Below are 15,000 nucleotides of genomic sequence, written 5' to 3' on the forward strand. Positions count from 1 at the left end.
TTAAATTGATCTAGGTTAGAAATAGTAGTGAGCTAAGTGACATGTTCCCTTGATTAATCTAAACAGAACAGTAACACAGTATTATAGAAATGAAATATTCACTTTTAAGAACTGAGAAACATCATTTAAAAATATATCTATTTTTACAAAGAAAACATAACCAAATTAAAGTTACCTAATTTAAGCGCTCCAGCAAGGCCACGTATTACAGTAACAGGGTTGTTTGGATTTGTACAAAATTGATGTAAAGGTGGAAAGAAAGCATCTCGTTTATTTTCCAACTGTAAAATTACAATGCAATATTAGATATCAGACGAGGTTAGACTTCTTGTTCGTAAAATAAGAAAGAACAATAAAAAATGTGAAACAACAGAAGGAAGACAGGAATTTCATTTATTTCTACACATTGAGGGAACTGAATCGCAACATCATACAACCACTTCTACGTTATAAGCTGGGTTTACTCCCTCTGAAATTAATTCGTTATTGCAATTTATTTCTTGGCATGAATTATTCCCAGGTTGCTTCAGCTTTTCCAACTCAGGTTTCCTGCAGTTTATTTCTTTATCTGACAGCAGCCCCGTAAATTCTCTAAATCTGCAGAATTCTCTGAAGACCAAGATAATACACTAACATTCTTTTCAGAATTTAAAAAACTAATCCTACAGATAATGTATACAAGAAGCAGTATAATTAAAAACTGCACTCTCAGAGTATATCTCATGTTAACTGGAAAAATTGATTTCTTTTTCCTACGCTTTTGTAAATCTACAACCTCGATTTTATGCTGCAGTTTCCCCTCACTTTTATTTTTAATTGCTATGAATCTTTTAAAATCCTGCAGACAGACTGTGAACAAAGTATCAATGACACTGTAGACAGAGACTGTATATATACTGAAGACATCTCTTTCAATAAACAAAACACAGTTCCTAAATACCGGGACCCATGTCTGCACATCCACATCCAGAATGCTGCAACATGGGGATTTATCAGCTTTGCAAATACTCAATGAAGCTATAACAGACTCTTAATTAGGGAGATTAACTCAGGTTCAACACTAAGAGCAGCACTATTGTTTCGGCAGACTGCTTGGATTGCAGCACATAAGTCTGCCCAAGAGCTTCTGGTCCTAAAGTTCAGCTGAGCAAAGCTATCCTGAGGTTTTTATACTAGCTGAATGGACACACTACAGTTTACAATTCCATTATTAAGAAAGTTATCTACAATACTGCATAAAGCTAGTACAGAAGTTTATTTCTGGAACAAGAGTTTCAATGGATGCGTAAGAAAAAAAAATCTACCTAAAAAGCAGTTGGATTCAATGATCTTTGTAGGTCCCTTCCAACTGAATTATTCTATTAATATAACTTTTATTTTCCTAACTGATGACATTTTGTTGTTACCATCATCTCAGCTGTATTAATTAATTAATTAATTAATTTTCCCTACAATATTTTGAAATAGATTGTCAGGGAAGTTCAGCTTAATCATTTGCTTTCTTATCATTGAAACTGTCATTTGCAAAAAATGTACAAATACACCTAAAATCCTGTGCATTATAACTCACAAACTATTTTTGCCTATTCCATCAGTATTATAAATAATAAATAAGCCTAATTTTTTGAAGCTGTTCTTCTTCACTCACAACTGCACAATTCTAACATTTCTCCTCTTCATACACTGTAACTAGAATTCAGCTGTGAACACTGCATCTTTGAAATAATTGCATAATGTAATTCAGATACCCAAATAATTAACAGGACATAGTCAGCAAATTACTTCTGCTTTACTTACATAAATACTAGGTGTAGGTGGATTCAGTTTGTCCTTTGGCAAGGGAGGGTATGGTGGAGGCGGTGGTCGTGGAGGTGGGCATTTATCCAATAGAATACTACTGTTAGATAAGCCATTTTTACCCAGATTCCTAAAAGGAAAGAAGAGCTGTCTCTATCAGTACTTGACAAATACAACAAAAAAAATTGGTGTTATCTTTTCTGCAAAATAATGACAGTAACTAGAAATTGTAATTCAAGATGCAAATAAAGCTCATATATTTTAATAAAGTATTCTCACTGCATAAATTGATATTATTCAAAATCATTCCCATTTTCCCCTCCAATCTGCAATGTCATCACCACTAGTTAAAAATAAAGCCTATTTAAACAAAAGCTAGCATGACTCATTTGACCAAATCTAACACAGAAAGCAGTTTTCAAATAGAAACAGAAGAACCTTACTAGGCTGGCACTGGCTGGTGGATAAAGAATTCATAGCAACTGAGACAGTGCAGTCTGGTAATACTGTGCATAGCACTGTAACAGAGTAGTGGCAAAATGATAATTCCTCAGCAAGAAGAACAATGCTGGAGTCACAAAAATAGAAACACACAACACTAAATTATACAGCCACCTATCTACCTCTCCCTGACTTCCACATTTTGAAGCTAGAAGGAACCACCATTACTTCACCTTATTGCTTGGAAAACACAGGAAAGAACTACTCCAGTTAAGCTGTTGTTTCAACACCTGTACTTGTACCTGAATCAGGACCTTGCTTGGTGTAATTGCTGATCTTTCTCTGGAGGTTTTGAGACATGGACAGCCTACTATGCATGTCAGCTTCTTCTAATATGAATGACTTTCAGTGCTGAAGATGATTGCAGAGATTGAGAATCCACAATTTCTAGTCACTATCACCAGGTCCTCATTAACAGAGATATCCCTTAATTTCGGTTGTTTGTTAAAAATAACTGAACTGCTTTAAATTTCTTCCAACTAATACTCAAATCTTTCTTCCAACCCCATTTAATTCATTAGCTACTGTTCTTACCACCTCTCAGTGCTCCAGGATATAGGATGTGCTAAGGCGTGATTCAGTCGTTTATCCTCATAGAACTCACTAGCTACAAAAATATGTCCTGATAATCAAGGATCTTCAACAGAAAACACAGCTGCCACAGTATTAAATGAAACTTCTAGCAATAAAACTTGTAACAAACACAGAAACTGTGATACTAGCACTGAGAAACATCCTACAGCTTAATGCTGGCATGTGAGAGCATTATTTCAAATCAAGCTATTACGAACCATGAGTAAGAAGGACTTTGGGCTTAAGATCACAACAGAGTGACTGTTATGACAAATACTTTAGAGAACAAACATCACATGTACCTCAGGCTGTAGCAAAGATGAGCATCCAGAGAAATTGTTGTTCATCATGACAAGGAACAATTCAAACTTACACCAGATTTCTATCTCCTACACTTCTATCCTCTGATGGGAGATCAGAGCAATACAGACAAAGACATGCTTAACAAGTGTCTCAAAAGATGCCAGACAAAATTCCAAACACAGCTTATTTTCTGTGCTAGGTGAGCCTAATTCCAAAATAGATTACAACCTCGAAGAAACTGAAAGAGATGCTTTCAGCAGAAGATTTGATGAGGCATCATCCAACTTGACAAAATGTCACTGACCCATGTTTAATGTCTGAGACAGTTCTTGCAAAGACACTACTGCTGCCACACAAGGGAAAAAAAAAAATGGAAAAAAACCCACAGAAACGTGGCAATATAAAATCACCACTACTCAAAGAAACTTATCAATGATGGCTGTGAGAATCTGAGATTCAAGAATATACTTGCAAGATGAAACTAAAATCTGAAGAGTGGACATTAGAAGGAACTATAATCTTTGCATCAAGAAACTGAAAAATAAAATCAAGAAAAGCAAATCCACAGCATTAGTATCCAACAGAACTATGGAAAAAAATCAGTTTGAACTGAGAAACAGTTCTCAGGCACTTTCTGATACAAGGAAGAAAAGGAAGACCGAAGCCGAAGAAAAAGGACAACGCCCAGAACTACTGTGATTCAAGTTACTTGAGGTAAGCAACACACAGAAATCACTTAGTAAATTCAGAGTACATAGGGTCTTCAGGGAAGAGGCAGCAGAGACAGGAGAGATTGCTGTACGCCTAGAGAAATTACACATTTGGAAAGTGAAAGAGATGCTGAAAAAAGCAGACACTACAGAGAAAAAGATCAGGTGAACAGAGGAATCTCAAAGCCAATGCTTGAAGTTGATACTACAGCAAATGACCCTGCAGTTTCCTATTAAGTTACTAAAACCCTGTGCGGAAATTTCAAGAGGAAAAGGGCCAGGGAAAAAAACAAAAAAAAACAAAAAAAACCTGAGACTGGAAAACACTTGTAATTCAAATGGCATGGGAAACAGATGGGCAGAATCTTAAAAGTTGTCTTTATCAGACCCGTTTCACTCACTCATTTTTTTCTGATCATCAGTCAGAATAAGTTACTATTAATAGCAGAAGAGAATTACTAAAGCGTAACACTGTAATTGACAGTGTGCAAATCAGAGTGTGCAAATCATGAACAAAAAACAACAACTCCAGAGAAATACTAAATAAAATAAGACTTGATACTGGCACCTGAAACAAAATAGTCTAGCTATTCACTGAATATCTCCAACAGTGGAAATACGGAACTGTGGCCAGCACAGGAAAAGTAAAAGATCATTTTTGACCACAGAGATTGTAGGGAAAGTCACACATTACTGTTGCAATCGTGTAATTTTTTTTATAGGATTTCACAGAGGCTGAAAGAGGCAGCAAACGCAAAAAACAAGCCTAACTTCGGCTTTGAGAAGAAAATGCATGCCCAAATAGTCACCTATAATGCCATGATGGAGGAATGACTAGAAAGACAGGTTTCATCCATCACTGCTTTAAACTGAGTTTTCACAGGCTGTACAGGCTGCAAAACATCCTTCATTCCCACAGAGCCAAGGGTAGTTGTCAGCCTCACAAAGGTAAGGACAGAGGTGTGAATGATGTGCAGCACCTTTTGGAACCAAAGCTGCAGCTCTCAGCCCATTGCCATTTGCTTGACAGGTGAAAGCAACAAATCACCTAATTGTTTTAACCCGTGGATCAAAGTCAAATTGTCAGGCTTATGAGTGACACCAACTGCAGCAGATGAAATAGGTGCTTGAATTTTATGTGATTAACCGATCTTTTGAATAAACGATCACCAGATTCACTAAAACACCCGTTTCATTTTATTGCTTTCTAGGATACGTTCCCTCACCTTCTAAAAATGCGTCACACTCCTTTCCTCCCAGGGCACAACTTCACATCTGGCTGTAACAAAACACACTGTTTCCCTGAAACACAGGCGTGAACCAGTTTGCTCTGCAACAGTGGCCTGTATTCTTCATCACAGAGCACTCTGCAGTCTCTGATTTCAGCAAATATTAACAAGTAACTTCCCTTTATCTACGGATTTCTGACAAATGAAGACTGATGGCATAGTCTGGTAAGCCTCCATCTGCCTACCACACTCCTTCCTATAGTTCACTGTTTTCACTGCATAGGTAAGGAACCCGGTTGCTCCTTCTGAAGCTGCCGTGGCCCCACGCCACGCATGATGGACACCAGTTGCTTCACTCAGGACTCCCCACTTGGAGCCCTACATCATGAGGATAAACAAGGCTGAAACCAGATCCCAGGGCAACATCCTGAAACTCCACTCACCCCAGTAACGATGACATTACAAGTATCAGTTGGTTGCTATACACTTCAATATTGTATTGACTCTGCATCACGCTAGCTTACTAACTAAGATGTTATGCAAGCTGGAAGCAAAATGTGTTAAAAAGCTGTACTAATTTTAACTGTTTTACTTTAAAGATGCTAAGCTACATCAAGAATATTGTAGTTAGCATAATACTTACTTTCCATGAGCTAGGACTCATTATCATTAATTACTACCCTTTACATTTATTAAATTAATCATCTCAATGATTTTGTTATTTCACTCAGGCCTAATGCCAGACTGCCAGCATTATAATTTTCAGTGGTCATCCCACTCTGAAATCAGTCTCACGGCAATTTTCAAGTCCTATGCAACTCTTTCTGTTTTCCAAGAACTATCAAAAACCTGTATGCATGATCAACAACAGCTGCAGCCTGCTCCTTCACAGCTCAAGGACATCTGTTATCTGGGCTTCTGACTTAAAACCATCACATAAGGGTTCAACGTCCTCCTCTCTGAACACTGTGAAAAACAAAGAGCAGGTTATCGCACATCCCACAATGTGAACACCCTATCTGCCTTTTTCCCAAGATCTGAACAAAATATTTAGTGACTTCTACCTCTGTATTGACTACTTAATATCTCGGATCAGAAACACTAGGCATTACTGGTATTTGTGTGTGTGTTTCTTGTATTTCATTCCTGGCTATAGTTTTCTCTTCTAAGCTTTTGCTAGGAGTTTTCTAGATCTCTTAGCTTTTACTTTAAAGTATTTGCTCCTTATCTTTTTAAAAAGACTGTGACTTTCTGAGATCAGTGAAAAAGCTCCTGAGCAATTTCCAGCTATCTATGCGTTTGCATTTAAGGTACAATTCACAGGCCACATTACAATCATTTGAACATAAGCAGTTATTTTTGTTGTCAAGTCAGTTTAAGTGAATTATTATTTGAGGATTAGCTGCATGAGAATTAACAGGGTTTTATCGTTCAGGAGATTATAGTTACTCTGAAGAACAAAATTAATACCCTCTCTTTCTCACATAAAAATCACATTTAACATGAATATAAGGAACAGTGGATTTATGTGATATTGTATCTTAAATCCATTGGAATTACTCAACATACAGAGAATGAAAAAAACATTTTAAAAATGTGCTTGCAGAAAAAAGCTGAAGCACTGGGATACACAGTACTTAACTGACCCAACCCTGATGCAGAATAGAAAGACTTAGTCTTCCTTAACAATTAGTGGATATAACTAATTTCTTTCACGGGGCAAAAACACAGGAAAACGGTTATCAACACTCTTCACGCTGGGAAGGAGGTAACTATTACAATGCTTAGCGCTGGCTGTCTGAGGCTCATCTCCCCAGGCTTCTTCTGCAGCCAGCAGAAAGATGCACTCTCAAAGGGCAATTCAAAGAAATTAAGCCAAGCTTACATTATGGTTAAATGCAAGTAATGCCAGATAATTATACAACCTGTTTATAATGCAGTTCTTCGCTTCAGCCTTTCACAACCAGGTACTAGCTGGCAATACTCCCAGGAATCTTTCTTTTTCAAACCTACTGAAAATCCTACAAAATAATCGTGAATTTTCTCATTATGCAAATGTATTTCTAATCATTTTTGAATTCTGTTCTGTTTTTGACCTCAGTACTATAGGGAAGCAGAGAGTTTCATAGGTTAATTATATGTTATGTAAGAAATAATGTTCCTTTTCTCTCTTGTTTTAAAATGACTTACATCTTTCCCTTTCACTTGATAATCACCTTGTTCTTAAGCTATTATAATAAGACAAACAGAAGCACGTTAATGACTTATTTAAGAAATGCACTGTAACTAGTGGTACCAAACTTTTTCTTTCTTTTAGCCTTCCCCCTCTCTAAATGCAACAACTAAAATATATGTTATTTTTTTCTTTACTCTCAGGTATTTCTCTATTTGCTTTTCTGTAACAGAACAGAATACATTTAAGCAGGGCTTAGATTGTGAAACTACAACATTTAAAATTTTATTTTTAAAACTTTTACCCCAGTGAAGTTTACTTGCCAGAAATAAGGTGCCTTTACAGCCATCGAACAATTTGCCTGCAAGCCAAAATAGCCTTTTGTGTACAGTCAAAAAAATCCTCCTAAAAAAACAAGAGGTTTTTAAGAGCAAAACACAAACTTAATCCAGCTCCTGTTTCTGCAAAATACTTCCCTCAAACAGACTCCTTGCTTTACGATTGTACTTTCCAATTCCATACATTCACTCCCTGACTTCCCAAAGCACAGCTGACTGCCAGGAAGCCCTTCAGAATGATCACCCTAAGTTTATTTCTGCCACAGTGATGTAGGCATCAGCACTGAACCCAGGTTTGTACACTTCAGTCTTGAAACTGTTTTTTCCACTCCTTCTCACAATGCTTATTTCCTACCCTTCTTTACATGCTGGCCAGTTATCAGCCCATTTTCCAGACCATTTCACCCTCTGCTTGTCAGTCTGTATTTTTATCCCTTTAAAACATCTTTTCTGAGACACAGCTCATTTCTGCTGGTCTCCTTCATTTTCTTATCTCAATGGATTGCTCTCTACTTTTTCACTTTACACACCAAGCAAAAAGAACTACAAAAAGCATGTTAGCCCCTTTCAATAGGCATTGCCATCAAGTCCATACATCTCATTTGCCTCCTCTGATAGGACAAACTGGCAAAGCCTTCAAGTTCAGATACATCTGACAGTTTTACCCTTAGGCATTCTGGACACTGCCCTAGAAGTGATGACACAAATTAACAGCTGACCTGAAGTCATTCAATTATTCTACCTGCCTCCTTGTCTAGCGACTGCTTTAAGCAATTATCAAACAGAAGTTTTGTCTGGAGCTTGTGTGCCCTTTTCAGGCTGTGAACGCACGTTTATAAATAACGCATAGCAAGTGAGCTATTTCTTTTACGAGAAGCAAAACAAAGCAGTGATGAACTTCTTTATACTGCTTACAGGAAGGACTTGGCCTCTCATCAGCCTCAAAGGGAACAAACGATGGAGCATGTTAAATGAGAAGGGCACTGCGTTTTTCATATTATCCTTCAAGACACTAACGAGATGCACCAGTTGAAACAGAGCAAGACATCAGTTGGTATCACTTTATCCAAAATAAACAGCTCAAGTCGTAAGTCTCGAGTCTTGCAACATTTCATTAACTCTCCTTTCAAAAGGACTGCTCATGGGGAAACGATACCTAAATTTCTGAGAGTACGGAAAGACTTTTTGATAATGCTCTTTTAAAGGAGCCTCGATATGCAGCTAGACAAAACAGAGCACTCTTCTTTTTTGTTCTCCACTTCTTAACAATTGGTTTATCTACTAACAAACAGAACAGTTACCCCCAGTGTATTTTCTTCTCTTAGTCACAACAGACTTTCACTTTTGCTTGGTCTTTTTAATGACCTCTTCTTGAAGGGGGTATTTTCTCCAAGAATCTAAATAATAATTTTACAGTACACATTTTTATCTGCAATCTTGCTCAGCGGCTTAAAGAAATCTAGTTTACTGTGCAGACAGCTTGCTATTCAAAATATAATAATTCAGTTGCTTTATAAGCATCTTAAAATAGACTGCTGCCATCACTTTTATTAGTACGTAAGATTAAGCAAATTACCCGTACAGCACACAGAATCACCTCCTCAGTTCCTTCTGTATGTACAGTCCAACAACAGTTTAACAAGATGAGTGCATTTGTTATCCCACTATGCTCCAGAACAGCATCTTAATGAGATTTGCATAGTTTAATCATCAGCTTAGAGACTGCATTTCTCAGTCCCTTGTAGCTCTCCACTGAACCTCATCCAGTCCCTTCAGGGAAAGCTCTTTTGAGAAGTATCCATAGCTACTCCAGCACCTTCTGTTTGACCCCTCCTCAGTGTCCTAGACAACCTCAGCTCACCACTTGAATAGAATGAATCTCTGTTAGATACTTCCTCAACGCTCTCACTGAGGAAGATGGATATAAAGACACGTGCAGGTCCCTGGATGGTGCTGCCCTACTTAAGCACTTACTTCAGTCTTTGATGAAACAAAACATTTACCAAGTCTGCTCCTACAACCCAGACAACCTATTCAAATACATCTGAAAAGAATCAAATGGAGTTGCCTATTTGGCACGTGTTTTGCACTTTATGATGCAAAGTATCTCCTTTCATTCAATGGCTTTGCTTGCACAATTATTTTAAGACACCACTTGTCTATATAAAATTAAACTGCAAGCTCCCGACATTTATTTTTGCTTGTCTGCTTCCATTTTATTTTTTTTAATGCATGATTTCTGAACCCTTTTTCTAATAATTGCTTCTACCTTTAAATAAACAAACAACTTCCATACCTCTGATGTTCCTTTGTTCTTGAATGACAACCAAAATCCTAGCAAGATTAACAAAAAAGTCAGTTTTTAGAAGTTACAACTGCAGTTCTGCTTTCTATTAAATCTCTCCTGTGAGATAAAGAACTTCATTATACTGCAGTTCAGTATTGCACAGTAGGTCAAATATAGTTACATTATGAATCAACTGCTGTGCATTACTTAATGCCAAACTGCTAGTAATTTCAGGTCATTTCTGCTCCAGACACACACAAACCTACAGGGTCTGAAAGATGTAAAAAAAATGGCTCCTCATAGTTAAGATTTTTAAAAGATCTATAAGCATACGAATCAGGATTATGTAACAAACAGACCTTTGATGCATTTTAATGCAATTTACACATGATATCAAACATTCTGGCTTGTAAGTAAGCATATAGTAAACAGAGCCAAATACAGAAAAATAAGTAAGAAAATAAAACTTAACACAAAACTCCAGCTTATATATATCCACTTGTTCTCCCCTGTCAAAATGTCTTTTTCCCTCCTGGGTAATACCATCAGAAAAATAGAGCAAGAGACTGTATTAAGAAAGTACTTCCAGAAAGCAAAAAAGAGTATGCCAGAATAGAAAGTAATTATTAACATTAGAGAGGAAGTCAGAGTATCTTCCTGGTTGTATCATTTTAAATAAGAGTATTGATGGAACAATCAGTGTAGCACCAATATTTAAGAACTGCTACTGCAGAATAATTCCCCACTCCCTCTATCTGCTTGTAGTTTATTCTAGAACTAGTTTTTTTTTTCATATGCTTTTAAAGAAAGAAAGGAAAAAAATATTTTCAGGTCTTCCATTGTGGATAGCTTTCATATACCTTTTACAGTAAAGTTAAAAGTCACATTTTTTTTTGTCTCAAATTCACTTTTGTACCTCGAGATACCATTTACAGAGGGAACAACTAAAAGTAATCACTACTACATGAAACACTTTCAACATCTCATTTTTTCATTACCTTACACGGTATTAACATAAAGGTTAACATGCCCTAAGTAAGTTCATAGATTCCGATGTTAATATAAGCAACTTTTATTCCACTGTGTCTACAGGTTCTCGTATTTAACAGATAAGCAGGGCATTCAGCAGACTATTGTTACGTATCCTCCTCTCTGGACACTTTTCCCTGTGTCAGTATCTATGACATGGATGTCCTCACCAGAGCTCTGCTCCTGAACCAATATTCTGCACACACCCCAGCACTGACATGTTTCAGAAGAAAGCAGGAGCTAATCAGCCATTCAGTACGTGGCTGGGACAGCCTCACCCTCAATTTACATTTGCAAACTTTAAAACAAGTAGATAAGGGTGGCAGGAAAACAAAACTATTATTATATAATATATAATACTTATGTTTTAAAGAGTTATCACTTCCATAAGTATGAAAAAAACATGCAGGCAGGGCCCTTTCTCTAGCAGGCAACCAGCACTAGCCCAGATCAGGAACAGCACTAACGAGCACCAAAAAATTTTCACAAAAAATGTCTGCCTGACATCATTTTACACTTTAGGTTCAGCCTAAAAATGTTGCAATTGTTACTGTGCTGACAGTCCCACAAAATCTTCTATTAATATAATAAGATATGCAGATACTTTCCAGCAGTCACACTTCGTCTAGGACAGATCCTGTTAAACTGAGTAAATTCAGTAGTCTGAGCCCGTACTGAGGCATTTATTGACCTCTCAGTTAGTAAAAGAAGTCTGTCCTCAAGTTCTATCATTGCTCATCTTTCTTAGCATTTTCAGCTGTGCATCAAATCTGCTTTTCTTGAAGGAAGGTGCAGACAGGCTGAAGAGGGAGCTCTGCATCTCCGCTCGCTAAGTACAGTGACAACAGCGCAAGGCACATTTTACACGCCTGCAAACTACAGGGGGTCAGGCACTAACTTAACGTCTCTTGATAAATTATAATTACACAAGCCTTGGAAACAATAAAGATTATATGAAACCCAACGAAATACTGCTGAAAAAGATACACCAGAGGTTTTAAGACCTCTTTTGTTAATAATGAAGTTTTAGTAATTCAGCATCACTTGGAATACTACTTCTATCAACAAGAGCAAAAAAAGGACATGCATTAAAATCTGCTTTAGGATTTCTGTAGTAAAAATGTCCAACTTTTTGCCAGTGAATACAAGCCACAGATTTCACCTAGAAATCATTCGGTAAGCAGTGTACTAAATCAGAATATGGCACTAAACAGCAGAAATGCACTTCTCCTTTCTCTTTCGAAGAAGGCTGAATGCAAACTTCTGCCAAACACATTTTGAAGACAGAAACCAGCTAAACTTCAAGAAAGAACTCTATGTGTCTTACAATTTCTTTTATGTGTATTTGCATTACACTTATCCCAACACCAGACACTGAAGCTATTTTTAGACATCTACAAGCAAGAACATATACACAGTCCCAATTTAAAAATGAAGAGTTTAAAAGATCTTTTTTGAATGTAACAGAAGTAGAAACTTCACTTGAAAATGATCATTGCAATATAAAACTCACCATGTATAAGATGACAAAAAATGTTCCCTATACACTTTTATTCCTTCTTTTCTAGGAGATGTAAAGCTGTAACATTTATGACTTCAACTAACAGCAAATATTTAAAATGCCTTAGACTTTAAAGTTGTCCAACTAATCCAATCTCTTAACATTATAAGCATTTTGCTTTTGTATCAGATGTCTAGGGACTGCTCTACCATGATCAGTATTCATTAAATCCCAGTATATTAGAAGCCAGTAACTTTCATAATGGTGGTACCAGATGCAGCCCTTTGCATTTAAATGATTTCTGGAGGTGCAGTAAAAAAAGGTAGTAAATATACTTTTATCACTTCTTCAATAACCAAAAGGGTAATGCTCAAAAGCATCACAATTGTACTACATAAATCCAAACAAGTATTTCTGAGTAAAATATACTGAGATATTAAAAATTCCAACAATAATTCTTACACTATAATATAAATATAAATAACACAATTAAAAGAACTGTAAGCACAGTAAGTATGGCAAACAGCAGTTAGAATACAAATGATAACATTCCAAAATCATGTGCTTATGATTATTAAAGGGACTTCCGTGAACTTTACAGGCCACTTATGAAGCTTCTTCCACAAATAACATCAAATAAGACATGGCTACTGAAACTACATACCCTAATGGTCATTTTGATTTCCTTGTATTTTGGATTTCAAGTAAAATTCTTTAGGAAAAAAGAAAACAACAAAAAGGGAATCTTCTCCTAAAACTACCTAAGTTCTTCACTATGGAAAGAAGATCTGCACTAGGCAAAAAGTGTTAAACTGCAAAACTATTATCTGCCAGAATTCTTGCTAGCCTTTGTAAGCATGAGCTCACCCTAGGCAAAGAAAATAAATTACTCTCTATAAACTTTGACTGAACTGTGCGTAGCAAAGTTTGCTCCAGTTTAAAACTGAATAAACTATCTTATGTTTAATGTATATTAAGACTGATAATAAGGTGCATTAATACAGGATAGTTACATATAGTAAACACAGAATTTACAGTGAATTCATTTTGCTGAGTAGCTATTTTTTCAGTGCATAACATCACAGTGTCTATTTCTGAGGAGAGTTGACTGAATATACTAACCTGATCTTTTACTGAAGGTTCCTACTTACAACTGCAGCATTGTCTCACCAATAACCCACGGAAATAACCTATACTATGCAACCCTTACAGATGTTCTTTCGTTTATTTTTCCTTGATTGGAAGGGAGAATTCACTTGCCATTTTTGGTGATACATCAATCCTGAGATAAGAAATAAATAGCAGAAGAAAGTATGTACAAATCTCAAGGCTTGGAATCCAGTGCTTCTGCCATGCTGCTCTTTAGTAAGCCAGGCCCAGGAAACCACTAGAAGTGCTAAGGAAGTACTTTTAAGTTGACTACTTGGAGATAAAAACAAGCCTAATCCTTCAAGTGCTAACATGCCTGTCAAGGAGATGAGATTTATGTGTCAGAGGTGAACACCAGCAGATTTATCCACGGCAGATTAAAAAAAGGCTGCCCTCAGCCCACCAGCCTCCTCTGCTAAAGACTACTGGCTACTGAGCATGTGGCAAAATCTGCTGTATTTCTATGCCACAATCACTGTAGCATCTTTGCCAGAAGTCACTGTGAAGCAGTAGCTCAAAATTGAACAACCAAGTCTCACATATGCTGCACATCCTGTACTGTTAGCACCAATGGTGCCAGGGAAAAGGCTGTGCAGTTTGCACAACCACACTGCAGTCCTTGTCAGGTTGCCTAGTGGCTGGCTTCACTTTTCGATTTAATTATGCACCTGACGTAAAATGATCATGCTTACTGACTAAAGATAAAAAGACAGTAACATACTGCCAATCTACTGGAATATAAAATGGACTAAGACTTATGCCTCTGAAGAGACAAAATTATCTGCACTGTATTGCAACACTTGAACCTACACTTGAACCACAGGAACTGAAGCCACTATTTTCAAAAAAGCACTACAGTTATGGAAGTGGAAGGACAAGCTGACACACCAGATGGCTGTGTGACCACACAGAGAAACACCACCAGGCTGAAGAAATGGGACGATAGGAATCCCATGAATTTCAATGAAGATTAAGCCAAATCCTACATTGGGGAAAAATAACTCCACATGACAGTATGTTAGAAAAATGAGATTTATTTTAAGGGCAACCACCCAGTGGAACAGCTGATCCAAGCAAGCTCTGGAGTCTCCATGCTTGGAAAAGCTCAAAAGCTGTGTAGACAGGGTACTGAGCAACTTGCACTACTGAACCAAACCTCCCATCTCAACTTTTCTGTAACTACCTATCTGCTTTGCAGTGACAGCACCGATGACTGACCTCATCTGGACTTACTATTTGTATCAAGATTTTTAAAGATTTTAAAGATTTTTTTTAATACCAGCCCTGAACACTGATTCTCAAATTGCATTTTGTCACTTATTTTCATACTCCAATTATTTTAAAACTTTGTATTTTACTTACATTTTAAAAGCCTGATTTGTTGTGGTTCTTGTAACTCATGAATATTTT

General features: G+C 36.9%; 1 protein-coding gene across 7 annotated transcripts in view; it reads right to left on the reverse strand.

The window, feature by feature from the left end:
• Window positions 1-128: 128 nt before the first annotated feature.
• LOC100539898 (lysine-specific demethylase 6A) overlaps window positions 129-15,000 on the reverse strand; it is a 32,825-nt gene continuing 17,953 nt past the window's right edge. For 3 of the 7 annotated variants that reach the window (XM_010724133.3, XM_010724139.3, XM_010724123.3), the window contains 2 exons: window positions 1,798-1,927; window positions 129-281 (listed from right to left, as the gene is read on the reverse strand). In XM_010724133.3, the coding sequence (XP_010722435.2) occupies window positions 144-281; window positions 1,798-1,927 (268 nt within the window). In that variant the 3' untranslated portion in view covers window positions 129-143. Of the gene's footprint in view, window positions 282-1,797; window positions 1,928-5,110; window positions 5,187-5,962; window positions 6,080-7,038; window positions 7,135-7,334; window positions 7,692-9,861; window positions 9,959-15,000 lie in introns of those variants that run through there. The other 4 variants (XR_002120442.2, XR_002120443.2, XM_031556971.1 and 1 more) reach the window with 4 other exon arrangements.

Source organism: Meleagris gallopavo, chromosome 1 (genome assembly GCF_000146605.3).
Source record: "Meleagris gallopavo isolate NT-WF06-2002-E0010 breed Aviagen turkey brand Nicholas breeding stock chromosome 1, Turkey_5.1, whole genome shotgun sequence".
NCBI classification, from domain to species: domain Eukaryota; kingdom Metazoa; phylum Chordata; class Aves; order Galliformes; family Phasianidae; genus Meleagris; species Meleagris gallopavo.